This window comes from Monodon monoceros, unplaced genomic scaffold (assembly GCF_005190385.1).
Source record: "Monodon monoceros isolate NGI ecotype Baffin Bay Population unplaced genomic scaffold, NGI_Narwhal_1 Super_Scaffold_3, whole genome shotgun sequence".
NCBI lineage: Eukaryota > Metazoa > Chordata > Mammalia > Artiodactyla > Monodontidae > Monodon > Monodon monoceros.
The window spans coordinates 24,399,682-24,422,752 of record NW_021703780.1 but is presented as its reverse complement, the minus strand read 5'-3'; the positions used below and the strand labels follow the sequence as shown (position 1 = coordinate 24,422,752).

The 23,071-nt window shown below is 50.1% G+C and overlaps 2 protein-coding genes across 12 annotated transcripts; one reads left to right on the top strand and one right to left on the bottom strand.

The window, feature by feature from the left end:
• Positions 1-248: 248 nt before the first annotated feature.
• Positions 249-16,919, bottom strand: PPT2 (palmitoyl-protein thioesterase 2). 11 transcript variants are annotated; one of them, XM_029242332.1, is made up of 10 exons: positions 15,961-16,919; positions 12,778-12,869; positions 6,567-6,757; positions 6,168-6,321; positions 5,604-5,699; positions 5,403-5,510; positions 4,523-4,606; positions 4,319-4,403; positions 1,208-1,262; positions 249-1,027 (listed from the first exon to the last, which is right to left on the bottom strand). In XM_029242332.1, the coding sequence occupies exons 3-10, from the start codon at positions 6,747-6,749 to the stop codon at positions 884-886; spliced, it is 909 nt and encodes a 302-aa protein (XP_029098165.1). In that variant the 5' UTR covers positions 6,750-6,757; positions 12,778-12,869; positions 15,961-16,919; the 3' UTR covers positions 249-883. The 11 variants fall into 11 exon arrangements, 9 of the variants coding, with proteins under 9 accessions (XP_029098165.1, XP_029098167.1, XP_029098170.1 ...); XM_029242334.1 differs by having other exon boundaries at positions 16,780-16,901; XM_029242337.1 differs by lacking the exon at positions 15,961-16,919 and adding an exon at positions 15,292-15,945.
• PRRT1 (proline rich transmembrane protein 1) lies at positions 9,524-12,901 on the top strand. Its single transcript, XM_029242343.1, has 4 exons — positions 9,524-9,654; positions 10,566-11,101; positions 11,456-11,641; positions 11,820-12,901. Exons 1-4 carry the CDS (start codon positions 9,636-9,638, stop codon positions 11,994-11,996), a joined length of 918 nt encoding a protein of 305 aa, XP_029098176.1. The 5' UTR covers positions 9,524-9,635; the 3' UTR covers positions 11,997-12,901.
• Positions 16,920-23,071: the final 6,152 nt, after the last annotated feature.

Below are 23,071 nucleotides of genomic sequence, written 5' to 3'. Positions count from 1 at the left end.
TGGGGCCCAAACCACTAGAGCCCTGGGCTCAGCCCCCCAATCACAGGCTGGGACAGGAAGAGAATTGTCCTCAGCAGGAAAGAACCCGCAGAGAATCAGGAACCCACACAGAATGGGCATTGAGAGAGCGGAAACACCAAGGGGGTCCCACCCCAGACCAGGCATCCGGGCACCCGGGCCTCAGGCTGTCCATCCCCACCCTCCTTGGGGAGCCAGGTCTCCCTCACCTGGAAATGAGTCAAGCCAAACTGAGTAAATGGAACTTTATTTCCATAAATATAGGGGTAACACCCATTCAAGGGTAGCTAAAAGAGGGGCTGGAGCCTCAAAGAAACTGGGCTTCCCAAGGGCACCCCAATACTGAACATAGGGACTGGGGGATCCCCAAACCTGAGATGGGCCTCACGGGCCACAGATATTCCCCAACACTGACACTTCAAGAACGGAAATGTCCCCATAGGGGAGCCTCAGAACCCCACTCTCATGGGTGGTCCTTCCTGGGGGTTGGGAGGGCTCACAACAGGGGAGTTCAGACGAACAGGGAACATGGGGAAAACAAGCTAAAAATGTCCTGAGTGGCCTGGAAGGAGACCCCTGTGGTGGGCAGGAGCTGGATTCTGCACCTCCAGCCAGAGTCGAGGAGCAGCCACGAGTAAACCTGGCTTCTCACTTCCCAAGCTTGGCCTTAAGAGGATGGGGGAGCCCCAAACGAGAGGACACGAGATGGCGGAAACCAGGATTTGCCTTTCACAGAAGAGCGGAGGAAGGGGCCCTGGGAGCCCTGGTTGGTGGGAGAGCGATGAGGTGGTCACGGGCACACCAGGGCCCCTGACATCCAAGGCTACCACTTGGTCTCTGGACTGGGGAGTTCCTGAGGGATCGCTCAGGAGAGCCAAGGTTCAATGCAGGTCTCATAAAGGGTACGGTTGGAGTGCCAGGCCGTGTGGGAGATCCCAGCCATTGGACACCTCACTATGGCCCCCCGAGCCAGGAGAGTCTTCAACCCAAAAGAATCCCGCAGATAAACCTTCAAGGTGGGCAAAGGGGCATGGAAGAAAGACATAGGGAGGACAAAGTAAGTTCCTGCTGGTGTCCCAGACCCCCTCCCCACAGGGTGAACCTTTCAACTCCTGTTTCAGTGGCAGAGAGAGCCACGGACAGCTGGGACAGTGCGCGCAGAAAGGGAAGGTAATTCCAACGAACTCACCAGTTGCTCCTCCATCTCCAAGACCGTCTCATTTGCATCATAGAAACCAAAGAAGCTACAAAAAGATTGGGGGGTAAGGGGGAGGTTATCAGGAGAGCTGGAGAAAATCAAGGTGGGCTAGGGTCCTTCAGGAACTCATGGCCTGTTGAGGACACAAGCAGCAAGGAGGACACTCAAAATACCAATATTTAACTGGGTATCATGTACCTCATGAGGTGATGCACTGAGGGTACAGCATCACTTCTGCAGAATTCCCATCAAAAATGCACAATCTGAATCTAATCTTGAGGAAATAGCCAACAAACCCAAACGAGGGACATTCTATAAAACAGCTGGCTCATACGCTTCAAAAATATCAACGTCGTGTACAAAGACCAAGGAAGTATTCCAGATTAAAAGGGACTAAAGAGACGTGACACCTAAATGCAACACAGGATCCTGGGTTGGATCTTGCACTGGATTTTTTTCTATAAGGACAATTGGGAAAATTTGAATAAGGTCTACAGAGCACTGTATCAATGTTAATTTCCTGATTTTGATCATTATTGTGGATATGTAAAAGAATGTCCTGTACATAGAAAATAGACACTGACATACTGAAGTTTTCAAGGGTGAAGAGATATCATGCAACCTGCTCTCAAATGGTTCACACACATACTCCGTACATATATATATATATATATGTATATATATATATGGAGAGAGAGAGAGAGAGAGAGAGGGAGGGAGAGAGAGAGGATGCTAAGGTAAACTCGGTAAGATGTTAACATTTGGGAAATCTAGGTGAAGAGTATACAAGATTGCTTTGTACTACTTTGGTAATTTCTTGAGTATGAAATTATTTCAAAATTAAAAGTTCTTAAATTTTTTTTAGTTAAGAATATTTAACTGGCATGGGCACTGAGTGGACACAGGCCATAAATAACTGAACAAATGCCAGTATGGGCTATGGGAGCAAAGAGGAGAGGCTACTACCCTAGTTTTAGAGCATCAACAAAGGCTTCCCAGCGATTACCCTGGACTAAGGAAGGCTGTCCCAGGCAAATGCAACAGCAAGAGCAGCACAGAGGTAAGGCACAGCTGGGTGCGGGGGGTGCTGGGTTGGAGGCCTGGAGGCCTTGTTGAAGGGCTGGATTTCACACGGTAGGAAAGCAGTAGGGGCACAAAGACCTGGATTTTAAACTCCAGCTCTGCCACACACTCCCCACTGTGTGTGGTTGATCATGTTGCTTATCTTCTTTGCCCTGTATAAGAATACCTCCTTTGTAGAGAGGAAGCAAAACATTGTGGTTGGGCTTCCCTGGTGGCGCAGTGGTTGGGAGTCCGCCTGCCGATGCAGGGGACTCGGGTTCGTGCCCCGGTCCGGGAAGATCCCACATGCCACGGAGCGGCTGGGCCCGTGAGCCATGGCCGCTGAGCCTGCATGTCCGGAGGCTGTGCTCCGCAACGGGAGAGGCCACAGCAGTGAGAGGCCCGCATACCAGGAAAAAAAAAAAAAAGAAAGAAAAAAACATTGTCGTTAAGTCAGACAGCCTGACTTCACCACTTAACTAACTCTATGAATGTAGGCAGGTTATTTAATCTCTTTGTACTTAAGTTTCCTTATATGTCAAAAGAGGATAGTAGTAATTACCCTATAGGGTTGTTGTGAGAATTAAATGAGCTTTATTTGAAAAGTACTTAGAATAATGCTTTGGGACATAAAAGGTGCTATATAACCTTGAGCCATTCTTATCTTCACAGGATTGTTTGAAATGAGATAAAAAATAAATCCCACCTCTAACTATTATAAGGCATGTCACTCATTCACTTAAAACCTTCCAACGTGTTCCGTCTCACTCAGTATTTTCAAAAAGCGAGGGCCGTGGTTGCCAGGGGCCAGGGAGTGGCAGGGATGAGGGAGTTACCATTCTGTAAAGGGTATGGGGTTGCAATTAGGGAAGGAAAAAAAGGTTCTGGAGATAAATAGTGGTGATGCTTACACAAGAATGTGAATGGACTTGATGCCACCGAACTATACACTTAAAAATGGTAAAATTTTATGTTGTGTATATTTCAGGAAAAAAAGGGGGGGTGCTTACTGTGCCCCACAAAGGCTCTCTGTAACTGGCTCCCTGCTACCTCTTTCACCTCCTCTTCCACCCTCTCCATAGCTCCCTGCACTCTAGCCACATGGGCCTCCTTATTCCTCAGACCTGCCCCAGGGCCTTTGCAGGTGCTACTCCTGTCCCCTGGGTTGTTCTTCCCCCAGTTTGATGCACAACTCTTTCCCTCACTTCCTTCAGTCTCTGCTCAAATGGCAACTCTTCCAGAAGGACTTCTCTGGCCACCAGCTAATATAGGCCGTGGCCATCCTCTAATCCCTTCCCCTGCCTTATTTTATCACCACTTGGCCTATAGATTTACATTTATTATCTGTCTCCCCCACAAGAATGTAAGCTACATAACACCATGGACTTCTCTTTCATTTACTACTGCATCCCCAGGACCCAGAACAGTGCCTAGGCACACAGAGTATTTGTTGAGTGACTAAAGTAGATCAGGTGACATTTCAGATCACTCATGATGATCAAAGGCAGGCACATAGTGCCATGAAGCCATGGATTTTCCTGAGGAATAGGATAGAGGGGATGAGCTGGAGGCTATTACAGTAGTCCAGGTAAGTAAAAGGTGGTAGGAAATGTGATTACATGGCATATGGAACTATACACACGTACCAATGTCATATTCCTGGTTTTGATATTCTGCTATAGTTACATAGGATGCAACCATTGAGGGGAACTTGGTGATGGATACACAGGACCTCTCTAAACTATCTTTGCAGCTTCCTACAAATCTGTAAATATTTCAAAGTTAAAAGTTTTTACAAAGTGGGGTTGGTAGGGATGGAGAGCAAGCAGACTCTACCTAGCAGAGTCAGCAGGGCTTAGTGACTGGCTACGTATAAGAGGCTAGGAGATGACTCCCAGGTTTTGGTCTTGGGTGACAAGATGAGTGGAGGGTAGGGGTATTACCCAGTGGAAGCAGCAGGCCAGTTTTAGAAATGAGATAAAGATTGGTGGGGGCTGGAGTGTCCTTAGCCAATCTTCAGGCCACACAGTCCCTTATTACCTGGACTGCCAGGGGGTAATGACACCATCATCAGGGCCCCCAATCAGCACCAGGCGGCCCACACGAAGAAAGTTCTTCCGCCAAGCTGCAGAGTGGGAAGAAGAGAGCCTGAGTCAGTCACAGGGGTCAGGCCAGGTTGGAGAGGGGAACACAGGGGGTCAGAGAAGCAGAAAATGGGACCAGGGTAGGAGCCTGGGGTCTTACCAGTGGCATTGGGATGGTCTCTTTCCCCATTGATCAGGGCCAGGAAGCTGCTGGCATTGAGGTACAAGTCATCATGGTGGGGGTCTGGGTACAAACAGCAGTTAGAAAGGTTGTCAGAGAAGCAGGGAGAAGAGGCAAGACCAGAGGCTGGAAGACCAATCTGGAGGCTAAAGTAATAGACAAGGTGAATAGTAATATAATAGTAGCCATGATAATTGTAAACATAATAGCAAACACCTTTTTCTAACACCTACTATGAGCCAGATACTGTTCAAAGTACATTACATTCATTAATTTATTTAATCCTCATAACCACCCTATAAGGTATGTACTATATCATTATACAGATGAGGAAAATTGAGTCACAGGAAGGTTGAGTAACTTGCCCAAAGTCATGCCGCAGGGCCAGGCTTCAAACCCAAGCAGTCTGGACCCAGCAGCATCCATGGTCTTAAAAACTATACCAGGCGTTTGCAAACTATGACTCATTAGCCAAATCCAGTTCACTGCTTGTTTCTGTAAATAAATTTTATTGCCAACACAGACACACTCATTCATTTACATAAGATATATGGCTGCTTTCACATGACTGTGGCAGAACTGAGTGGTTGTGACAGAGACTGTACGGCCTGCAAAACTCAAAATATTTACTATCTTGCCCTTTAAGGATACAGTCGGCCAACCCCTGCAGCAGGCTATACTCTCTAAGGCAAATAAGGTGATACACATAAAGCATTTTGAACAGTGCCTGTTCACATAGTAAGTGCTCAATAACTGTTAAGTTATCATTGCTGTTGGTTATGGTAGAGGTGGGAGCAGCAGGCCCTATCTTCCAGGATGCCCTTTCCATGGAGGCCCCAGTTTGGCATGTCCTACTCACCATGCCAGTAGTTACAGATGGAGAATTCCTGGCCCCAGGGGCTATAGCAGATGCGGTAGAGGTTGGACCTCATGGAGGTGGGGAACAGCCACTTCAAATAGTCCGTGTCTGGCAAGAGAACAGCAGTGCCAGGTGGTTCCAAACTTGTACCCTCAAGACTCAGGGTCCCCCCCCCACATGGAGCCCACAGTGCCCACTCACCTCCATACTGTCCCATCTGTGGAGAGGAGAGAGAGATGAAAGAATCCACATTGTGTTCATCCATCACAGACAGCAGTGCCCGGCATACCAGGCCCCCTGCAGGCAGAACACCACATTGGGCAGGGACTTAGGGACAGCCGGGCCAACACTGCCCCCTGTCCGCACCCCCCCCACACACAGTGTACCTAAAGGAAACTGAAGCCCAGAGAAGGCACACACCCTGTGTCAAAACATCCACATCATGTAAGTGACAGAGCCAGAATTCGACACTGGGTGTCCCGACTAACTGTAGGGTGCTTTTTACTGTCCCACTACCTTTTATGTCCAAGAACCATGGGTAATGGGCAAAGAAAGGGGCAGCAGTGCAGGGAGCCTCCCTCCCACTCAGGACACACACAGAGATATAAGACCCAGGTACTGAGGGAAGTCAGAAAAGGAGGGCTCAAGTATCAGGGCTCTGGCTGAAGCAATGTGGCTCAAAAAAGGGAACACTAGGCAGTGTCCCTCAGATAAGGATCAAGCCTCAGATAGGGCTTAGGAGCTGGGGTGGGAGACGGTGCCTACCCTGCGAGTAGCAGATGAGATGCACCCCTTGAGGGGCCTTTGCCATGATGGGGGCCACAGCCTCTCGGAACCCTTGCACCTGTTCCCACAGGGGCCGCAAACTCTCTCTCCCATCGAAGAGATCGAGCACTGTCACCACAGTCCCAGGGTGTGTCTGTGGGAAGGGGGCAATGCCCCAACCGGGGATGGACGATGAAGCCCCTCCACACCGACCCCTGGCCAGCGCCCACATGCCTATTGTGCCCTGCTAGAACTAACGATCTCTCGTCCCCAGACTTTCCCCACGCCAGCACCAGCTCCCCGAGGAAGTTGGTAGGCCCAGCATTCAATTCCCCATTCTCCTTCCCCAGCCTCTGTAGACGCCACCAACGCCCCACAACCGGAGGTCCCCTGCCAGACCTCGTTGATGTATTCCAGCAGGTGGCGGAAGCTGTACGAGCTGTCAAAGAGCCCATGCACCACGATGACCGGCTTGTAGGAAGCCCGATGGGGCGCGGGGGTTGCGGGCAGCAGCAGCAGCAGGAACGGCAACAGGAGCAGGAACCCCGCCGGGGGGAGCCGCAGCCCCGGGAGCCCCAGCATGCTCCCGCCTGAGAAGGGGGCGATGAGGGCCTGTGAGAGAGATGACAACACCCCCTGCCTTCCGAACAGACGCCGGCAATCAAGCCTCCCCTGCCCGTTCCCACACCAGGTCCTTGTCACAAAATATCCTACTTTTACTCTAGTCCTCTCCCCACAAACACCCCCCCCAACCGCATTGTAAACGCACTGACGCTCACCCAAGCCCCGCCCCTAACTCAGCGGGGACTCTGTCCCCAGGCCAGCATCTTCCTAATGCATCATCCCAGCCAGGCAAGACAGGGGTTTTGCAAGAAAGACCCCTGAGCAGCAGCGCAGGACCCCTGGAGAGTGCAAGGTCCCACCTGGCCTGGCTCCGTGAGCCTCGCGCTGCCCGCTGTTTACTTCCCTGCAGCTTGGAACCCACGTGGGGGAGGGGAAGGGTGTAAGGAGAACGCGCGCAGGGGAATGACGGATGGGAGAGGGGAGGCTGCTCAGGGTCGCACTCAGCCGTCACGTCCGGGGCTTTCCCTACCAACCGTGCCAGTGTCCCCCGCAACGCAGGCCCGAGACTGGAGGGGCAATGGAACAATCCATTGCGCCGAAAGAGCGGGGGAGGAAATAGGTGGAGCGATCCACTTAGACCGGCGGGGAGAGGCAGAAGCAGCAAACATGTCCTGGGAATTGAGAGACTGCCTCTTCAGTCCCTGCGGCAGCAGCGACCCAAGGGTCCCATTTCCCGGCCTTGATTCGCCCTACTTCCCAATTCAGGCGTCCGGCTCCGCAAAGGAACACGGAGTTTAGTTCTCTTTCCCCAGGGAGGCGCTGGGAGAACAGACTGGGGAAACGTAGTCCTTCGCATTTCGTCGTCCGTCTGATGAGGGCTGAAGGTAGCCCAGGCGAACCCTACTCCTAACCCCTTCCCTCCCGCCCGCGCCGGATCTGCGTCTTACAACTCTTCATCCTGAAGTGCTTGTAGTGCCCTTGTTTCCAGAGACACGGAGAGCCCTCGAGGCCCCTCGAGGTAAAAGTGCAGCTTGGCCCAGTTTCTTCTGTCCTACTCTACTCCGGGGCCCATCTGTGACACCACTCCCGCCCCCCAGGGGCGGAGGGACCCTAGGGCAGCGCTGACTCAGGCTCGTTTGCTTTCGGATGAGTCTTTCCACCAGAGCGACTCCACAGCCCCGCCCTGAACTTGGAGCTCCTTGTGGGCGGCTCCTTACTCAGACCTTCCCACTCGGTCTGGACTTCTGAACTCCAGGCGACCCGCACCTCTCCACCTGTGACCCCTACCGATACCCAGGTGCCCGGGTTAGGGCTTTTACTTAGCATTTAAAGACGCTTCCCTTGATTTAAAAAAAAAAATCGCAACTTCTCTGAATTCCTCTCTCTATTCACAAGGTCTTTGCCAGTCTAAGTCTCTCCCAATAAAACCAACTTGCGCCCCGAGCTGTGTAGAGGATGGGGTGGCGGTAGAGGGTTCGGGGCGAACGCGAACGCCTTAGAAGCCAAGTGAGCGGTATGGGGCTGTGAACTAAATCTCTGGGGCCTGGGAATCGCCCTGGCAAGCGCCTCTCTTACAACTCTGTAGTTTCTGCCTGGAGTCAGAGGGGAAGGACAGAGCTCCGGAGAGCGACTGCCTCAGACGGGGGCCGGGAAGTACTAGTCTAAAGGGGGAGGGTGAGATGGGTAATAATGACTCCCAGTTACGTTTTTGCAAAAAGCCCAACTCTGGTCAATCTTGGCTGACTGCTGATCTTCACCCCCTATCCCCACGTACAAGCTCCCAAGATACAATAAGCAAAATAAAAAGACTGCAGTTACCGCTGTGCCCCCAGGTCGACTCAGGCAATGGCGCTGCGTCTTGGCGGGGGTGGTGGGTGGGTGGGATTTCAGGAATGGGTCTGAACACTGAGGGCCCTGGAAACTCTAAGAAGCCCAATAAGTAAAAGGGGGAAGGGGGACCAAGCACGTATTCCCAAACCGAGCTGCCAGCAATAAGCAGTTGATCCATCCCCTCCTCCCAGCGGGCTTCAGCTCCTTCATCCTGGAGAGGAAAGGTATCTATATATCCCCCAAGCTTCCCCTTCACCCTACACTGCAACCCCCAGCCCCCAACACACCACAGGCCTCCTACCTCTGAACTGCTATAGACCAGAGCCTCTCACTTTACCTCCCGATTCATCCCAGGCCAGGGTGGCAGGTCAAGGTCATAACCCTGGGAACTTTTCAGGCCATGGCCGGCCTCAACTCTACACACGGTTTTTTCTCTATCTATTTTGTTTTGTTTTGTTGTTTGTTTGTTTTTACGGTTCTCTCTCACACAGTCATCTCTCCTACAGAGGGGAAAACTAAGAGCCAAGGATTTGGGAGAAAATCCTGAGATCTTACAGGGACTCTGAGGGAAGCTGAGGAGGGGGAGGCCTGACTGGGTTGAACAAGATCCAGAGGGAACTGGGGTATTGAATCCACTGAGTGCCTGTTCGCTGCCTCCCACAATATAATCACTATGGCCAGTCTTGGAGGGGAAGACTCTAGAGAGTTCTTTCTCCCTCCTTCCTTCCCTTAATACCACCCGCCTTGCTTGGTCTTGCTTGCCTCCCAGTTTCCATGACAACTCCAAAGGAGCCCAAACTGGGGGCTTGAATGCCGGGGTGAGAGGAGGCGAGACGTAGTCCAAAAGCGGAGACCGAGTGGGGATGCGTCTGGAGGATTCCCCCTCCCTCGCCTCGGTCCCTTTAAGCTCCCCCCCTCCCTGCTTTCCCTCCGCCCCCCGCCACCACAGTCTTCATCTCTCCATCTCTGCGCTGCTGCCGGCTGCGCAATCTGCGCACCCAGACTCCGGTGCTAGCCAGGGATCCTGACTCCAGACTCCGGTTGCACGGATCCTGTCCCAGCGAGACAGCAGGCATGTCATCCGAAAAGTCAGGTAGAAAACAACAACAAAACCTCCAGCCCTCTCCAGTGTCTCCTGACTCTTCCCCCCCCACCCCCTCCCTTACCCCTCCCTAGCGGTTGGTTCTGTTTCATTCCCCTTGTATCCAGCTCTCCACACCCCGACCCCCAAACCCCCTCCTCTTTTTATATCCCTCCCTTCTCTTCCTTTCCTCCTGCCAGTCTCAGCCTCAGTCCCTTGCCAAAAACATGGGTTGGGGGGCAGGTTGAGAGGGCGAGGGAAGTACAAGAGTGACTTAGCATCAGCCAGGTACTGCATGGATCGCATCATTGCAAGTGACAGATGGACAGATGACACTGGCTCGCATGGAGACATCCAATGGGGAAATATGGAGAGATGATCAGATGGGGGTTGCCAGGGGAGTAAAATCCAGAGGACCCTTCTTTAATCTGTCCTAAAAGTGGTACTGAGACTCCCAAAGAGACTAGGGCACCCCCTCCCCACTGAAGGAATGGCAGAGAGGAACATGTTATCCTACCTGTGTTTATACAACTGTTGAACTGAGCACATGTTAACACAGTGTTGCATGTCTACACACGTGCACACACAGGACCAGCTCGCATAGGCTAGCCCAAAGGCAGCCATAAGCCAAGGAGCATATGAATTTGGGTCTGCAGGTTAAAGCTGTGTGCCCATTGCTGAAGAAGGGAGAGGAACAGAAGAGAGTTATGACCTCAAAACTAGATTGAAAAGCGGGGGCGGGGGGGGAGCTGATGGCCTAGATACAACCTCTCTGCTGCCCCAAGAATGAGAGAAGGCTTCTCACCCATCTCCTCTCTGTCTCTCCCATTATCTTCCTCCGTCCCTGACCCTCTGTGTCTCCCCCTGCCCCTCCTTATCTCATCTGTCTTATCTCTCCCCACACCCCTGCTCACCACCCCCAGGCCTCCCCGACTCAGTCCCTCACACCTCTCCACCACCCTACAATGCCCCCCAGCCCCCGGCCGAACCTCCCGCCCCGCCCCCACAGACAGCCCCTTCCTCGCACCATCACCACCACCACCACTACCACCAGTCTGGCACTGCCACCCTCCCGCGCTTAGGGGCTGGGGGCCTGGCTTCCGGGGCCGCCGCTCTGCGCGGTCCCTCGTCCTCCGCCACCTTGCCGAGGCCTCCGCATCACGTCCCGCCCGGCCCGGCCGCTGGGGTACCCCCACCCGGCTGCGCTACCTTGCCCCGCATGCCACCCGACCCTTACCTGCAGGAGACTCGCTTCGAGGGCCCACTACCCCCGCCGCCGCCCGCCGCCGCCGCCCCGCCCCCGCCGGCGCCCGCTCACACTGCCCAGGCCCCGGGGTTCGTGGTGCCCACGCACACTGGAGCGGTAGGCACGCTGTCACTGGGGGGCTACGTAGCCCCTGGTTACCCCTTACAGCTGCAGCCTTGCACTGCCTACGTGCCAGTCTACCCGGTGGGCGCGGTGAGTACGGGACGGACAGGGGCCTGGGGGAAGGGGGGGATAGAACAGGACCTGGAATTGGGGACACACTGAGGGGCTGGTGGGATAGAGAAACAGGGCCAGGGGACCAGGCGGCGTTCTGGGGCCAAGGGAGAGGAGAGACTAAGGAAAAGCCTGGGAATGGGGCGAGGTGGGGAGGGAGTGGTCTGGTGGTCAGCTGGAGTCAAAGATCAAGGCCTGGCAGGGGAAACAGCCTAAAAGTCCAGAGGAGGTTTGAAAGAAGGAAACAACCCTCTTTCTCTGCCAGACGTGGAAAGTTGGTGGGCTCAAGGAGGGTTAGAGTGACGTCCTCTCCCCACAACCTTCCTTCCACAGCCCTATGCCGGCGGGACCCCGGGGGGAGCGGGAGTAACCTCCACGCTTCCCCCGCCGCCCCAAGGCCCAGGGCTGGCCCTGCTGGAGCCGAGGCGCCCGCCCCATGACTATATGCCCATCGCAGTGCTGACCACCATCTGCTGCTTCTGGCCTACGGGCATCATTGCCATCTTCAAGGCAGTGCAGGTGCGTGGGGGGGTGGGAGGGGGGAGGGAATGGAGGCGGAGTATGGAGAGGAGGGCTCACTAGGTCTTCCTTAATCCCATGGAGTGCTGGACGTTTTGGGGAGCACCTCAGAGGGAGACTGAGGCGTGCGGCCGAGGTAGCAGCTCTCTGATCTGCTCTCCCCCACCCTCCCCCGCAGGTGCGCACGGCCTTGGCCCGCGGAGACATGGTGTCAGCCGAGATCGCTTCACGAGAGGCCCGGAACTTCTCCTTCATCTCCCTGGCCGTGGGCATAGCAGCCATGGTGCTCTGTACCATCCTCACCGTAGTCATCATCATTGCTGCACAGCACCACGAGAACTATTGGGATCCGTAAGGACGCCTACGGCCCGGCCCGACTCTGCGCCCCTCGACCTCCCAAGCGCGTTTTGCCGTCAAGCCGCGGATCCAGCGGGCGCCCTGCACACCCGCTTCTGGGGCCACCGGACTTGGTTACATCCTAAACTAGGCCTCTACAGAAACTCTCGCCTTGCGGGCACGCTCCGAATCCAGTTCCTCAGGAACCCCGCCAAAACCCACACTAACAGGGACGCCGCTTCCTGGGATTCCGGCCAAATGCCGGGCCCCTCAGTCGCTCCAGGCCCCCAACCCCTCTAAATACAGCGCCCCCGGCCGAACTCCCTCGGTCACTGCTCCCCAGCCTGGAAACTTGTCCCTAAAGCCCCGCCTCCTGTATAGGCTCCGCCCCGGCTCTGATAAAGCCCCGCCTCCAGGTCGGCAGGCTCCGCCTTCTTTTCTTCCCTGCGGGGTGATTCAGTCCGGTGATTGGGTTTGTGGCGCCAGGCCTCGCCCCCTTACTGACAGACTCCTCCCCTTTGCCCGGCGCGAGAGCCGAGCACCAGGGTAGCCACGCCCCCACGCTCACTCCCATTTTTGCGAGTACTGTTCCGTTTCTCCTCCACCTCATCCCCGCCTCTTTTCTTGCTAATCCCGGAACCTCTGTCTACTTTTGATTTTTTTGGAATGAGATTTGGGAGGTTACCGGTTTCAGAACCTTCACCCTGGGATGAAGATTACGTCCCCGTTCTCTGTAAATACTCCCTTCCTCCTATCCCAACTCCTGGGCGGTCGGGCAGAAGGGAACCTAGGGTACAAACCTTCCAGTGTCCGGAGGGAGCCGGTCCCTCCCCGTCCCCTCGGTAGTCCTCACCTTGTTCTGATCTGTGTGTGAGTGTGTGTGTGTGAATTTCTGAAAGACAATATTAAATAGATTAAGTGGATTTATCACATGCAACTCCAAAGACTGCAGCCTTGCAAAGACCCTGCTTTTTTGGTTTCACCTTTCACCTCCCCTCATCTCCCCTTCTGGGGGCATGGGGAAAGTGCGGGAAGAAAACTGACAGAGACAAAAGTGAGAGGAGACAGATTCCCAGGACACCAGAGAGACAAACACAAATATGGGGGGAAGGGGCCTCCCTGGGAATCCTACTGGGGAAGACCTTGAGATCCATCCTTGGTAGGGATTTCTTTACCCAGCACACCTTTTCCACTCCTTACCAGACTGGGCTTAAGGCTTTGGAGAGGAGGGAAGATTTACAAGCAGACCCAGGGATCTATCCCCAGAACTCCAGGAAGTCAGGAGGAAAGAAGGCAGACCATTCTGAAAAAGTTGGCCAGGGGTAGGGTGGCATGGGGCAGGGAAAAATGCCATTTGCCCACAGCTGTTCCTGCTTGCAGGCTGAAGGGTGGCAGACAACTTGGATTAGCCCTACTTGGTGTGTTGTACCAGTGTAGGGAAGGCAAAGGGAGCAAAGAGCTGTGGGAGTCGGGCTGCTATAACAAAAATACCATCACTGGATGGCTTATAAAGAACAGAAATTTACTGCAAGTCTGAGATCAGGGTGCCAGCACAGTCAGTGCAGGCCCTCTTCTGGGTTGTAGACCTCTAACTCTATCCTCGCTTGGCCGAAAGGGCTAGGGAGCTCTTTGGGGTCTCTTTTATAAGAGCACTAATCCCACTCGTGAGGGCTCTACTCTCATGACCTAAGTACCTCCCAAAGGCCTCACCTCCTAATACCATTGTATTGCACATTAGAATTTCAATATATGAATTGGGGGAGAGGGGAGGGCACACAAACATTCTGACCAAAGCTGAGTGCCAGGGAGGAAGTCCAGAGCCTCTCAAGTCTGCCTGGGGCTAGTTGCTCTCTGCTATCCTGAGATCAACCAGGAGACCTCTTGGGGAGGGGGAGGAGGCACAAGCGGTGGACTTGGTATCTTCAGTTGTACACCTGCAGGACAGGGTCCTATCTTGTATTCCATGCAGGATACTGCTGAGACATTGTCCGAGACAGCAGGTATGAACACTGAAGCTCATGAAGTTTGTAATCTAGAAGGAAAGCCATGCACTGTGATAGGAGACATGGGATGAGGATGGGATGGAGTATGGAGATCATGGGTTCTCCTTTGGATGTTTCAGGTTTCATGTGCCTTCCGTACCCAATTTCGTGAAAAAAGAAGTGACATCTGCAGCTTGCACTTCCTCGCTACCTACTCACTTTTCCCCTGTTGAACAGGGTGTATTGTTGTCAGAAATGTCTTTCTTTCATACCCACTGCTTCTTAACCCTTTGAAATACGCTTCCATTCCCAACTCTACCGAAATTGTTCTTTCAAACAGTACGCAATGACCAAAAGTTACCAGGAGCCAAAATCAATGGCATTTTCACAGTACACTGCCTCTCTGAACCCTCCCATGTGCCCTAAGTATCTATATCTGGATTTCTTTTCCCTTCTTTGAGAATTTCCCTTGAAAAAATCTCATCCACTCCAAACTCAGACGTCATTTGTAACCAGATGCTTCTTTGCTACAGACTGAATGTGTTTTCCCAAAATTCATCTGTTGAAGCCTAATCCCCAATGTGATGATGGGGCATTTGGGAGATGATTAGCTCTTGAAGGTACGCCCTCATGGATGGTATTAGTGCCCTTATAAAAGAGACTCCAGAGAGCTCTCTTGCTCCTTCCACCATGTGAGGACATGAGAAGAAGGCTGTCTATGAACCAGAAGGAGCTCTCACCAGACACTGAATCTGCCAGCACCTTAATCTTGGAATTCCCAGCCTCCAGGACTGTGAGAAATTTATTTCTGTTGTTTATAAGACAGCCAGTTTATGGTATTCTGTTACAGCAGCCCAAGTTGACTAAGACATTCTGCAACCTATGTATTTATAGGCAGACATTCTTCTGGTGCTTGTGGAACACGGATGGTTGGACAATGCTGCTGGTTCTCTAAACTCAGCAGGTTCCAAACCAAACAGATGAAATGCTGCTGAAAACCTGCTTCCCTACCTTTGTAGACAGCACCATTTCCTGGGCACCCTTATCTGGAAACGTGACGCCCCTTCCACCCCCTTCCTGCCTTTACTTTTGGTGAGCTGTTAAGCCCAGTCAATTCTGCCATCACAATGTCTTTTGAATCTGTAACTTTTTCCCAACTCTTGCTGGAAAAATGACCTCATCTAGGATTATTGCAACAGCTCCCCTTTCCTACCTCTCCCTACCTCAAGTCTCCCTTGACACTGCTGTCAGGTTATCCTCCCTAAACACACTTCTCACAACCCCTTAACACACCTCTCAAAAGCCCTTCAAGATTCCCTATTGTTTACTCACCCGGTTACACAATTTTAATCTGGCCTTCAACCTCTTCCATAATTTGAAATCATCCAGCTTTCTCTGGAACCAAACTGTATTATTCACCATTCCCACTTCAGGTCTTTACCCAGCTGTTCTTCAAATCTAAGACCTCTTACTCCAATCTCTGCCTGTTACAAACCAAATTGTTTGCTGCTTGTCATGTGTTTCAGACCACATCTAAGCTTTTGCTCACGATATTCTCCTTCCCTTCACATCTGCTTCTTCACTTGGCTAAAATGTACCTATCCTTCAAGGCTCAGATCAATTGACCCCTTCACTCCAGCAAGAGGGAATCTCTCTCTATTACGGGTTGGACTAAAGCAGTGGGCTTCTAAACATAGCTCCAGGCATTCCTTGGAGCCATGATTTTTACCCCTGGCTGTACATTATAGTCATCTGGGGAGCATTAAAAATCCCAAACCCCAGGTCGCATCCTAAACCAATTAAATCACAATCTCTTGGGACTCAGGCGTCAATATTTTTAAAGACATCCCCAGGTGATTCCAAAGGTCGGGATCCCAGCCAAGGTTGGGAATCACAAGCTTAGAGGCACTTTGGGGACCACCGCAGAGAGGAGAGGCCGAAAGGTGTGGCTTCAACTAGAGCAAATTTCTTTAGGAGAAAGTATCTGGGTCTAAAACATACCCATTGTTCACTTTATCTGGATTTTTTCCCATCTCTTCCGGCTGAGATCTTGATGTCCTCACCTTACCTTGTCAGCTACTTGAAGGCAGGAGCCAAATCTGGCTTATCTCTGGTTTTCAGACCCTCACAGATAAAACCTCTTCTATCAATCTTTGAACTCAATTGAATGGAAAGGAATTAAGCAGAGAAAGAAGTGAATGAAAATGACTTCTCCAAGATCTCATCACCTCACCCAGATTCCTCCCTCGGAGGCGTATTCCAATTCATTTCTCCTCCTACCTTACCTCAACTCCCTCCAAGAGCAAGGATGCCCGTGGCTCTTGTCCTCCTATCAACAGAGATTCTATCCTCCAGGAGGAGAGTCTATAGTCTATAGTCTAACAGCTATTGGGAGCTCTGATTCCCCCATGATTCGATTCTGGATCATCACTCTCCTGTTGAACCCTCACTGAAGATTCAGTATCTAGCTTACTGCCTTTCTCTCTACCATTCCTCTCTACCATCTACCTCTGCCATTTCATTATTTTTGGTGGCTTCAATATCCATGCAGATAACCATACAGCACCCTCGTCAGTTCCTTCCCTTCCTCGACTCCAATGATGTTTCCCCCCTCCCCAGCCACTGTCTCCCTGTGTCACATCTTTGACTTGGTTACCACAAATAATTGCCTCCCCTCCAAAATCTCTTCAGTCTTTTCATGTCACCCCTCCTCCTTCACTCAGTATCCCTGTTCCAAAAATTCTTCAACCCCACCTGGACCTCCCATTCATTGACTCTCTCACTCTTCTTTGCCGCTAGATACCCTCATTTTTTACTTACCTCAATACCTACTGCAGATCCCAAGGTTCAACACTGTAATTGCCTCTCAGGCCTTGCACTGTTTTCTTGGTCCCTCTCCCTTCAACACATTTTATCCCTGGTTAAATCCAACTCTGCCTGCACCACACCTGCACCCAAGAGCTGAATGTGTCTGGGGAAAAAACACACAGTCATACAGACTGGTCTCGCTTCCTTTCCGCCTTCAGTGTGGCCTGCAAGCCTGCATTTTCCCACATTCCCCAAATCTGAGACCACAATTTCATAAGATGACAACCTTTCTTCCTATCTCAGTTAGAAAATAGAAACTCTCAGAAAAGAACTTCCTCATGGTCCCACCCCCAAATCTACCAGGCCACCTGCATCTCTATTGAATTCAATGCCTTCCCCTTGTTACTGCAGAGAAGCTGACCTGCTCACTGCCCCCATCCCATCTGTGCGCTGGGATCCCATTCCTTCTCACCTGCACAGAAATGGGACTCTTGAAATTATCCCCTATCTCTCCCACATAATCAGCTTTCCCCTCATTACTGAAACATTCCCATCACCATATAAACATGCTGCAATAATACAGCTCATCTTTGAGAATAAGGGGAAAAAACTCTTTTAAAAAAAAAATATATATATATTTATTTGGCTGTGACAGGTCTTAGTTGCCACGTGCGGGATCTTCTTTGCGGCATGCAGGATCTAGTTCCCTGACCAGGGACTGAACCCAGGGCCCCTGCGTTGGGAGCATGGAGTCTTAGCCCCTGGACCACCAGGGAAGTCCCAAAAACTCTTTTGCTACTCACCTATGTAGTAAAAGCACAATGTTCAGAATAGTGGTTACCTCATGACAGGAGGAGAATTCTTTTGTTTTTCAATTTTTTAATTGAAATATAGTTGATTTTGTGTTAATTTCTGCTGTACAGCAAAATGATTCAGTTATACATATATATATATATATATATATATATATATATACATTCTTTTAAAAATATTCTTATCCATTATGGTTTATCATAGAATATTGAATATAGTTCCCTGTGCTATACAGTAGGATCTTGTTGTTTATCCATTCTATATATAATAGTTTGCATCTGCTAACCCCAAATTCCAATCCATCCCTCTCCCACCCGCCCCTCCCCCAGGAGAATTCTGAGTGGCGAGGGATACACAGGGAGGGTCAACAATAGCAGAAAGATTTTATTTCTTAAGCTGCAAGATATTCATTTAATTACTTTGGAACCTATACGTGCCGGGGTTGAGAAACTCTGGTCTAGAACCATTAGCAACATTTAACACAGTTGATCACTCCCTCCTCCTTGAAATGCTTTCTTCACTTCTACTCTTTGTGGATCCAGCTTAAGAAAGTGTCCCCTAGTTCCTTATTTGCTGCTACTTCTCAGTTTTCATTGACTCTTTCAGGCTCCTAAATATTAGAGGGCCTCAGGACTCTGGCCTTGGCCCTTGTCCTCTACCCTAATCCAAGCTCGTGTGTTACCATTGTCCCTTGGCTAGCCCCTTAATTGGATTTTCTGATTAATTGGGTTTTGCCTTATACAGTCCTTCCTTCATGAAGAGACCACAGTAATCTTTGAACTTAGCCGATGATATCGCTCACCTTGCTCAAACCCCCGATGGCTCCCGATCACACTTAGAACAAAACACTTACCTTGGCTCACGAGGCCTACCTGACCTGGCTTCTCCCCACCTCTCTGACTTCACCCCCTCCTACTCTTTCCCTTGCTTACTCTGTTTCACCCACTCTGGCCCCCTTGCTGTTCTTCTAGCTGCTATGATTTAGCATAAAAATCTAATTCCTTCCTGCCTCAGGGCCTCTGCGCTTGTGTTTTTCTCACCCTGGACACTCTTCCTTCAGATATCTGCATGCCTGCTCCCTTATGTCATTTATGTCTTTGCACAAATATCACCTCCACAAGGAGACTTTCCCTTGTCATATGATTCAAAACAGCACCATGCACACCTGGGGGCGTTTTCTGTCCATTCCCTTACCCTGCTTCATTGTGTTCATAGCACTTGCTACTTTAGTTTTTCCTTTCTGGTGTAGTTATTTATCTAATACCACCTTGTACAAAATTGACATTATATTTTATTGGTTGATTTTTATTGCCTATTATCTTCACTAGAATATAAGCTGCAAGAGATCCAGGGCTTTTTTCCACTGCCTTATTCCCAGAACCTAGCACAGTGCTTGGCACAGAGGAGGCCCTCAGTAAAGATTTGCTGAATGACTGAATAAGTAGCTCATGGAGTTGTGTGAAGAGAAATGAGGTAATATACATAAGACACTTAAAGAAATGTCTGGTATTGTGGTCATAATGCGTGGTCAGGTGTTGGTGAAGACCAGCTCTTATAATTAAACATTTCACTGTGGAAAAGGCTGCCTTTCACTACCTCATCCTGCCTGAAATCTCTGCCTATAAGGGAAGCACAAGCAAAATGGTTTGGGAACAGAGAGGGGAGAGGAACTATTTTGACATAAATCCCAGCAGAACTAAAAACCACAGAAACTACCAAAGCTAAACAGAAGGGGAAATGTATTTAGCCTTTGGAAAGCTAGAATTTTTGTCTCTTATGCTGATGATAAATGGCAGAAAATAAGTGCAGCATATGGTTGCATGTGGTGAGTATGGAATTCAGGGGAATGTGAGGGTGTAAAAAGTTCCAACCAGCTTGATGCCTGGTGACAGGGCAGCAGGAATGGGTATAGGAGAAGCTGAAATTGACAAGCCAGAGATGAATAACATGGGTGTAAAGTGGCTTTCCTTTCCTTATATCTCCTGCTTTGTGCTGCTTCCTCCACCTGCAATAAATCCCTTCAATCTCTACATGTCAAAATTATGGCCATCCTCCAAGGCTCAACCCTTTGGAGACCTTTTCAGATCACCCCCAGTTGGAAATAGCTTCCCTTCCACTTATCACTTTTGCCCTTGCATCTGGAGTTTCGTCAACTATAACTCTTTACCCTTGTTAGCCTACTGATGGGGAGTTCTGTATTTATTTCCATGTCTCACTGACTAATCCTGAGTACTCAGTAAGGGTTACTGAATAGATAAGAAAAGAATTATTACCCCCAAACTGGGTTCACCTCTTGGTGTGTTGAGCCAAAAGACACAGCCAAGCCAAGGATAGGTAGAAGAAGGATTTATTACTTACAGCAAGTAAGAACACCAGGAATCTTTCCCAAAGCAGTGTCTTCTCAAACAGCAAAACTGTGGAAGTTTTCAGCTAAGGGAGCATACTCATGAAGGGGCTTGGGCATAGTATGCATATTCTTGAAGGGGCTTGAGCAGAGGAGCACAGAATTGGGGCAAAGGTCGACAGAGTCCAAGCTTTAGTTTGAAGTCATTAGGGTCAGAAATATTAGTATCCTTCAGGTGCTAGTTGATCTGGTGGTTGAGCACTTATGAGGGGTGTTAAATTCTGCAAAACGGCTCAAGAAAGTGCTTCTGGCTAATTCTTATCATTGATACAGAACTGGGAGTCTTTACAACTGATTTATTATCTTTGCTATTGTTACTTCCTTTCTTTCTTTCTTTCTTTCTTTTTGGCTGCGTTGGGTCTTTGTTGCTGTGCGCAGGCTTTCTGTAGTTGCAGCGAGCGGGGGCTACTCTTCGCTGAGGTGCCACTAGGGAAGTCCAAGGATCGTTACTTCTTAAGATCATTAATACTAAGACCTGTTCAAGGGCAAGCATTGTGGCAAGGCTTAGATCACAAAATGGTTTAGGCCTAAAATGGCTTCTCTTACGTTAAAAAGCTATTATCGGGGACTTCCCTGGTGGTGCAGTGGTTGAGAGTCCACCTGCCAATGCGGGGAACACGGGTTTGATCCCTGGTCTGGGAGGATCCCACATGCGGCGGAGCAGCTGGGCCCGTGAACCACAACTACTTAGCCTGCGCTCTAGAGCCCGCAAGCCACAACTGCTGAGCCCATGCGCCACAGCTGCTGAAGCCTGCGTGCCTAGAGCCTGTGCTCCGCAGCAGGAGAAGCCACCGCAATGGGAAAAGCCCGCGCACCACCATGAAGAGTGGCCCCCACTTGCCACAACTGGAGGAGGCCCTCGCGCAGCAACGAAGATGCGACGCAGCCAGAAATAAAGAAATTTTTTTAAAAAAGAGCTATTATCTGGTTCTTTTCTTCTGGGGATCCCCCCCCCACTCTATCTGCTTACAGAATGTTACTTCACCCATTTAGAGGGCAAGTGTCATATGCTCCGTGTGTGCTGAGACAACACGGAACAACCACCAGCTCACAAATTACCTTGCATCAGCTCCTGAACCTCTCCTTGGGTTCTGCCATCAGATTAGATCTTCCTTCCTTCCTTCCCTCCTTCCTTTCTTTCTTTCCGCTGCACCGGCATGCATGTGGGATCTTAGTTCCCCGAACAGGGATCGAACCTGTGCCCCCTGCATTGGGAGCGTGGAGTCTTAACCCCTGGACTGCCAGGGAAGTCCCCAGATTAGATCTATAATGAAGGTAAAACAATGCCTTTATGGGGTAGGGCAAGGAGAGCAGCAGAATATGGCCAGATCCTCTGAGATCCCATGTTCTCTAGACAGGCTTGGGGATATAATCCTCCAGGCTTATTTCCCTTTTTTTTTTTTTTTTTTTTTTTGATTCCTTGGTGGTATCTCCAGAGAACTGAGCTGTAGAATACTAGGACTCAGGGGCAGGGAACTGGGAGAGAGCAATCAGTGTGAGTCAGTCAATATTCATGCAGTTAACACTTTAGGGGTACAGCCTATGCTATTTCCCATTCCTGAGTTTTCACATCTTGGCCCCTTCCTAGACCTGTGTTTCTCAAGCTGAGACCCAGGGGAATCTACAGATCCATGAATGTCATCTCTGGGGACTTTTCAGTCCTCTTATAAAACTTAACTTTTGTGTTTTCATTTTAATGGGTCATCTTTTTATTGTTTGTTTGTTTTGTTTTATTTATTTGGCTGTGCCAGGTCTTAGTTGTGGCACTCAGGATCTTTGTTGCAACGTGTGGGATCTTTTAGTTGTGGCATGTGGAGTCTTTAGTTGCGGCATGTGAGATCTACTTCCCTGACCAAAGATCAAACCCGGGCGCCCTGCATTGTGGGCGTGGAGTCTTAGTAGCCACTGGACCACAAGGGAAGCCCCTGGGTCATCTTTTTAAAAATAAAAATATTTCCATTCTAGATGATTTGGATTACTGTCTTCCCCCCACCCCCCTTTCCCCCCACACCGCATAGCACGCTTAGCACCACACAGTCATGTGGGATCTTAGTTCCCCAGCCAGGGATCAAACCCATGCCCCCTGCATTGAAAGCATGGGGTCTTAACCACCAGGGAAGTCCCTGGATTACTGTTTTTAGGGGTTTGGTGCCTATGTTTGTTTTTATATATAGTCACAGATGGTGACAAGGGGTTACCTAAGGAGATAAAGTTGACCATTTAATTCAGCGTTTCTCAGTATGGGGTCCATTGGTGTATTTTCAGAGGTTCAGTTCTAACTCATTCTTTAGATGGCAACAAAAATGTCTCATCCTCAAGGGATATTCCCTCATCCTTCATTCACTCTCATAGCATCTCATGCTTCTTCATACCACTGTAATTACTTATTCTCCATGGCCAAACTATAAGTTCCACGAGAGCAGGGACTGTCTCTGTCTCATTCATCTATGTATCCCCAGTTCCTAACATCCTGCCTGGAACATAGCAGGTGCTCAATAAATATTTGTTGAATGAATGAATGAAGAAGGAGATAAAACACAAAAGAAATAGAGGCAAGGTCCTTGCCTCTTCAGTTCAGTTGGAACTGAAACATACACACACAAAAGAGTAAGAGACATTACAGAGCAATACATTTGTAACAGAGTACAGTTTCTTTTCATTGAGAGAAGCTGATCTTTGAAGGGTCATTGGAGTGGACCTCTCAGTTAAGGCACACATAATACAAATTAGCAATCTTTGTCCAGGGATTAGGATGTAATCAAATCTTTTGCGACTCATTCTAGACTATCTGCCTTTCCCAGAAATCCCTGAAATGCAACAGGGAAAAGTGAGGGAGAAAAGGTAGATTAATTTTCAATATGAATATAAGGATTCCAAGAATCAGAGTATTTAGCCTTAGTTGCAGTGGACTAAGGTTACTAGAGTACAGAACCTAGAAATAAAACTTGAGAAAAAAAAGTCTAAGTTAGTGATCTGAGACGCAACACAAAACGGAGAGGACTGTTTTGACACAAGTCTGTGGCTAATGATGAAATTGCCTCCCCTCCTGGCTGTCCTGGCATGGTCCTTGTAGTCTGGGGCACAATG

Coding starts and splice junctions, on each gene's coding strand:
- PPT2 (XM_029242328.1), bottom strand. CDS start 7,399: ATGTTTGCTGCTTCTGCCTCTCCCCGCCGGTCTAAGTGGATCGCTCCA. Junction 6,780..7,264: donor TTGCGGGGGACACTGGCACG/GTTGGTAGGGAA, acceptor TCTCTCTCACAG/GCCCTCATCGCCCCCTTCTC. Junction 1,263..4,318: donor ATTACCCCCTGGCAGTCCAG/GTAATAAGGGAC, acceptor ATCTTTTTGTAG/CTTCTTTGGTTTCTATGATG.
- PRRT1 (XM_029242343.1), top strand. Junction 11,102..11,455: donor CAGTCTACCCGGTGGGCGCG/GTGAGTACGGGA, acceptor TTCCTTCCACAG/CCCTATGCCGGCGGGACCCC. Junction 11,642..11,819: donor CCATCTTCAAGGCAGTGCAG/GTGCGTGGGGGG, acceptor CCTCCCCCGCAG/GTGCGCACGGCCTTGGCCCG.